The sequence below is a fragment of the Sinocyclocheilus anshuiensis genome, unplaced genomic scaffold, assembly GCF_001515605.1.
Source record: "Sinocyclocheilus anshuiensis isolate Anshui unplaced genomic scaffold, SAMN03320099.WGS_v1.1 scaffold1082, whole genome shotgun sequence".
Taxonomy (NCBI): domain Eukaryota; kingdom Metazoa; phylum Chordata; class Actinopteri; order Cypriniformes; family Cyprinidae; genus Sinocyclocheilus; species Sinocyclocheilus anshuiensis.
The window spans coordinates 2,240,120-2,246,906 of NW_015542379.1; the positions used below are offsets into that span (position 1 = coordinate 2,240,120).

Sequence of the window (6,787 nt, forward strand, 5' to 3'; positions counted from 1 at the left end):
CACTAAAAAAACATTAGCAACTGTATAACAAAAAACAAAAGCCATATCTCAGTATCAGACCATTGTAGGTGCATAAGGGTCAGATCTTTTGATTTGGGCAGTCAACCAGTTATTAGCATTACCCTGATAACTACTATGACCACTACATACTACTATGCAAACAACAGTGTCTGTGATGCTGTACAAAAAATACAGTTGAAATAAACATAAATGTGTGAAGACACATAATCTTAAACAAAGTTTCTATCCTTTCAGAGAGAGAGAGAGAGAGAGAGAGAGAGAGAGCAGTAACCTAAGAACCTAAACCCACTCAACCCACCCAATCAGATCAGAGTTTTCCAGTTTATGAGGAGGTTTGCAATTTTTGTATGCAGTATGCATAACATTGGCTATGCCTTTCTTTCTTTCTTTCTTTCTTTCTCAACTGTCCCAGTTCCCAAACATTAGGTCTAATTCCCAGCCTCTTGTTACAACAGTGCTGCTACGCTTGATCAGGTGGGCGGGCCTTGAGAGCAGCCGGCCCCCACCTTCCCCTGATCCTCCACTGAGAGAAAGAGTGAGAGAAGAGGAGGGAGGGGTGGGGAGGAGTGAGAAAGAGAGAGAGGCAGACTGACTCTGTGAGCCAGAGAATGGAAGAGCAGTGTGTGAGAGCAAGAGTGAGAGAGAGCACGAGTATTCTGAGTTTATGAGAGCGCCTCCACACGCATCTTCAGACCAGAGTCACTTCAGTTACCGTAGGACAACACAGCAGATTGCTATCACAGCACACTGAGAGGAGGACACTAGAAGAAAGAGATTGACTGAGAGCCTCTCTTTATTAAGAGGGCACATCGGGGGACTGACAATAGCAGCCAACCAGAAGAGTCGTAGGTCGGTGTGTGCGTGAACTTCTTCTCCTTGGTGCCCGAGAGGTCACCACCCCTGCAAAGTGCCGACATGATCCCGGAGGTCTTTCTGATCTTGTGGCTGACAGGTCACGGTAAGCTGCCTGGTCTCCTCGTCTCCGCTGTGTTGTGTCCTGTGTCAGTATGTGCGAGCAGGGAATCTCTGGGAGTTGAACTCCGAGGCTGCGAGGGAGTCTCTGAGGTTTCGGCTGTGATGCCTTGAGTTTGTGTCAAACAGTCTGAAGTAGTTGCATGGCATCTTGTTTGTCTGTCCTATGAGTTTCACCGAACCCCAAGATCTTGAACTTTAAAAGGAAGCTTAGCAAGGTCAGGCTCTTGACCGAAGCACGTCAATGGATGTTCATCCCGCGCACCGATGAGCGAACACAACACACGGTTGTTCTTAGACAGCCTCTGAGTCTGTAAAGAGTCGGGCTTAGTATCGGCTGACGGATGTTTCCGCTGCTTGCTGCCAGGTGGTTGTCTTTGAAAAACAATTGGATTGAATCAGAGGCTGCAGCGGAGACCCTCAGAGGGGTCACCGGCTCACTCATACGCTCCCTCCGTGAGCAGCTGAAAGGGGAGGCAGCGACTCGGCAGAGCTAAATAGATTGAGTTGATTGTCCTCCTCTGCAGCGACTGGTGACCCAGAAAGGGAAGTTCAAATAAATCTGAAAGCCTCGGGACTTCATTTGAAGCTCCTCGTGCTGGAAACCACCGGCACTGGCTGCTTTGTTTGGGTTCATCAGAAACAAAGTCCTCAGACTTTAATTGAATTGTCTTACGCTACAGAGTTTTAGCTCACGAAGTACAGCTCGTTCTGCACTTCCTAAGCTGTCTCTTCCCTCCCTCAAAGTCTCTTTTCCCCCTTCACGGTTATCACACAGCGTACGCAAATCAAAGCCGAGCAGAGTTGGCAGAGCAAACTTAATGACCTGCTTATCACTCAACTTGTTTCCTCACTCTGAATCTCATTAAACTGTTGCAAATACTGTACCCCTCGCTCACGATCTGATGGCAAGAGCAGCATGTTCACGTAACCCACAATGCTAACATATAACTTCACACACATAAACCCAGTCGCACGCTCTCGGTGGGAGAGTGTGAAACTACTTTGACGGTGACAGTGAGAGTAAAGCATGGGGCGCTCTGTTTCTTGTTTAGTAGATCATGCCTCGGGAGGCTGTCAGCTTTATGATCTAGTTTTATAGCAGTATTAGCTATGTGTCCAGCAAATAGGGTATTTTGTCCACTGTGGATGGTTTATTTATTTATGAACTGATTTTTTTTAAGATCATTTGATGATATCTTTCACGAAAACACTGAAGATTGTCATATATGCTATTCTAAAAAAAGTTAACAAACTGTCCATGCATCAAATGTATTTACTATGTTATATTATGATAAACTGAAATAATTATACATTAAGAGCTCATTAGCCTTTTAAATCGTCATTAAAAAGATAATAATTATGGAGATGTTCATACAGTATGCTAACAATACACAGTTGTTTCCAACAGAAATGCAGTCAGACAGTCTGTCTCATCTCCTTCCCATCTAACTCTTTAAAGCTCTCAGCGCACAGAAAGCATCACGCACCAGACAAAGTCTCCTTGTTTTGCTTTGCTGTGCAGTTGAGTTGAGCAAGGTGTTGTGGTAATAAAAAAAAATGAAAGCAGAACAGGCAGGTAAACATGAGATAACAACAGGCGCTCCTGTCGGCCCGCTCTGCCCCTGGGGATGGCAGGTTCCCCCAAAGCTAAATTGTGTTTTACACATTATTGCTGTTTATGGAGCCAACCAGTGTCAGCAGAAATAAATATATAAGAAAAAGTCCTGGAGAAAAACAAGTCTTTTATATAGAGGAAAAAAAAGAAGGATGAGGAGAAGCTTGTGTGTGTGTGTGTGTGTGAGAGAGAAAGAAAGGTTGACAAAAAGTCCAATAGCTGCGCTGGGAGCTTAGAAAGACTGTATTGAGTTTTTGTCAAGAGTTGAGGGTATATGTAGGGCACTCTCACTCTTACTCGCGCTCACACACGCACACACACCTGGTGACAAGCCCTAACTGATGGCACACATTCGAACAGAAGCTCACCCTTGTGCGGCACAGAAAGCTGTCACACCATAGGCAAACCTTCTGTCCAAGAGCTTGTCTCTCCCTCTCCTTCTCTTTCTTTCTTTTTTTTGGGCATTTTCTCCCCCTTTCTCACTCTCTTAGTCATAGTTTGTTCATTTTTCTGAAGGGCAGCATTTTCTCTATCTTTGTCAATCTGTCCACTTTTGTTCCATTTCTGCTTTCTCATACATCCCTCGGATAAAAATGTTGCTTCTCGCTGTATCTGTTTCCTGTCACTGCCAGTGTCAGAAGGGATATCATATATATTTATATGAATTAAATTTTCATTAAATTTCTTTAAAAAAAGGACTTTTCATCACAATATTTTTTTTTCTTTTTCACCAGCATTCTTGACTTATTTCTCATTAAAAATATGCAAAAATCCTTAGAACAACTATAAATTACTTACAAATCTAAATTGCGTGAGACCATATGACTTGGGAGAATTAGGTTTATTTATCTCAACCCACATTTTTCTTGTTTAAATCATAAACCTCATTAAATGTTATTACATTGATGCTTAAAACAAGAAAAAAAACATTTGCCAGTGGGTTAAGAAAAGCAATTAAACTTAATTCTAGATATATTTTCTGAAAACAAGTTTTATTATCTCATGAAATTATGCTTCTCCAAGCTTTTAAATTGTTCGAAGGATGTTTGGATATTTTGAAAAACAAGACAAAAATACTGATTTTTTTGCATCTGTCCGTTGTTGCTTTTCTTTCCGGTCACTTCCCGTATCAAAAGGGAAATCAGATTTCTTTCTTTCTTTCTTTCTTACTTCATTGTCATTTTCTCTTTTTTTATCATAAACCTCATAAAATGTTATTACATTAATGTTTAAAACAAGAAACAACTATTTGTTTCTTGACAAACACATCTTATTTCATGAAATGTAGCTTCTCCATCCATTTACATTGTTTGAAGGGTGACTGTATACATGCAAACACTGGAAAACAAGACATAAATACTGATTTTCTTGAATTGGTCTGCTTTTGTTCTGTCCGTCCCTCAGATTAAAAAAAAAATGCTGCTCTTTTCAATATTTGTTTCCTGTCACTGCCCGTGCCAGAAGGGAAATCAGTGTTTTTCATGGCATTTCGGCAAAACATCATAAAAAAGCTCTTTTAATATATGCTTCCAATACTCTGTTGCAGGTCTCGACATTATAGAGTGTCTCATTACACATTATTCAGCTTTCCTCTCTCGCGCTCAAGTCCACTGGGGGCAGTGTGGCATAGATCTGAAGACTCATTCTGGATCGGTCTTCGTCTATCCATATTCCTCCTGTCCTCCATCACTCTCTCCCTCCCCCCATCATCCTCTTCTAACCGCTGCCGTCTTGTTCTGATAGATGAGGCAAATGCTCTTCAGGAGCGTCTGGTGTTAAGTCCCCACGCAGCCAAGGGCGTAAGCTGTGTCTTAACCCTCGAAAGCAGGTCTTAGTGTGTCCGCTCTCTCTCTCTCTCTCTCTCTCTCATTCACTAAGCTGCACCTCAGCAGGCTGGTAATTAAAATGTCACTTTTGGCTGTTTTCAGGCCAAATCTCGGCCGCCTTATACAAGCATAAAGGGAATCAAACATCTTAGTGTGTTTCATTGTAGAATGTGGAACAGTTTTTCCCTGGTCAGACTTAGCAAATCATTCTTTGTAACATCGCAAATCCTTTTTCAACAAGGACGGGACCAAAGCCGATCAAATGTAATGGGTTTTTACGTCTCAGTCATATTTCAGGGTTAATTAAATTCATATTTCTGCATGACATTCCGATTTCTTCTCTGGCCGGGCCATTTTTTATCTTTGGATTAAGCCGTTTTGTATGTTAGTGATGGTTTCTCATTTCCAAACAACATAAATGCATAGTCATCACGGACAGTAAACACGTATAAGTATTCCTCGGTCCTTCTTGCTGTCATTCTTTATCGACAACCAAAGCAAAATAGCTGACACCGGCTCTGTGTACGGATACATATGTGAGTCGCTGAGCTGTGACCACCTGCTTTTTTTTGTCTGTACCTGGTGTGAAGTCTGACTCCCTTAATGTGGACCACATAAGGCTATGACCCCACTAATACCTTCCCTGCCCATATTAGCCTACTCCCACACTCAACCCTGACAACTGCATTTCTCAGAGAGAAGGATGTTGTTTTTGAGAAGCAATATATTTTCTGATGAAAACAGAGATTATTTTAATTTAATAATTTATATTCCATATATTCTTAGTCCCCACTTCATGTAAGTGCAAATTCACTGTTCAGAAAGGGGTTTAGATTGTAGGTTTTTCATGTGTATAGAAAATTTGTGAATTTCCAAAAATAAATATATTTTTATTAATTTTTTTTTTCCTATATAATAATTGTAATTTAATATTGTCACGAAATTTGTGATCAGCCAAGGATATTTTGTTCATGGAAAAAGCACAGCAAATTTATAAAAATCAGTAAAAACTACAACAAATCATAAAAATGTGAATATAAGTGATTATAACAATCATGCAAATCCATGGGAAAGTCGCAAACAATTAACAAAATCTATAAAACAAACAAATAAATAAATAAATAAATAAACATCTATTAAATCTAATCTATTAACAAAAAATTAACAACATTTATAAAAGCCACAAAAATGTTATGTAGCAATATAAGCAATATGGAATGTGTGTTTCCATGTTTTTGTTTAGCATTGCCTCTTTAAAACAGAAGTCATTGGATATCTAGAGGGATTTTTCTCTCGTCAGTTGAGTTGTTTGTACCTCCTCTGATTCAGGTCAAGAGAAGATGGCCATTAATTTGGCCTTGATTCCTGAAATCCGGTGAGAGCAGCTTTGCTGAGAATCTCTGTGCATAAACAAAATGTGTTTACTGGACTTTATTAAGCTTCACCAATGAAATCAGTGCTCTTAACCATAGTAACAGAAACCAATCCCCCGCCCTTCATCTCTCTCATCCTCTCCCACTCCCCTGACCTGTGCCCACCCTGTGCCCTCCACACTTATGAAGCTGTCCCTGCGGAAATCTCACGGCCATAGAGCTGAATTGCTGGATTTATCCAAATTGGTGCACTTTTTGAGAAATGGGCATTATGTGGGATTACATGTCTGTTGAGTGTGATGTTAAGTAATTCAACCAGATGCTGCGGCGATCATGAGGTCACCTGCGGAGCTTCCGTTCAGCGCTCGCTGTTTATTCCGTAAGGATGGGCAAAGAGCCGGAGGGGGCCAAGAGGGAGGGAAACGTCTCTCTCGATGAACCTGTTGGGCAGAGAGAGATTCAGAAGGGAACGGAGGATCAGCCTCCCAGGAACACTACAATGATTTTGCCACAGATTATGGCAGAGATTAATGCCATCTAAATCGCGACCTAATACATGGAATCAACAGCAGGAGAGACGATGTGCCTGTTTTAGATGGATATATTCTGAACTGAGACTGCTAAAACTGAAATAAATAAATAAACAAATGGCTAATTTGTATTTTAAAAGGTAAACTAAACTTCTTGTTGTGTCAGTTGGTCAAACAAAGAAGTACACTTTAGCATATTTTTAAAACGAGTAATTATATATTAAAATAATAGACTTAAATGTGATTTGAATGCTCTCAGACATTTAATTACATGTTATTTGCAATTAAATTAATTATTTTTATTTTATTCTTTATTGAATGCAGTTATGCCTATGAGTACTTATTTGAACCACTAAAGCAGGATTTCAGTACATTTTTTTATTAGATATTAACATATTTTATTTTATGATTTTATGTAAATTATATATATATAAATAAATAAATATA

General features: G+C 40.0%; 1 protein-coding gene across 8 annotated transcripts in view; it reads left to right on the forward strand.

Annotated features, from left to right (window-relative positions):
- The first annotated feature begins 565 nt into the window (after positions 1 to 565).
- Positions 566 to 6,787, forward strand: part of kirrel3b (kirre like nephrin family adhesion molecule 3b) — a 201,267-nt gene continuing 195,045 nt past the window's right edge. For all 8 annotated transcript variants that reach the window (XM_016491561.1, XM_016491562.1, XM_016491564.1 and 5 more), the window contains exon 1: positions 566 to 979. In XM_016491561.1, coding sequence (XP_016347047.1) covers positions 937 to 979 — 43 coding nt within the window. In that variant the 5' untranslated portion in view covers positions 566 to 936. The remainder of the gene's footprint in view (positions 980 to 6,787) is intronic.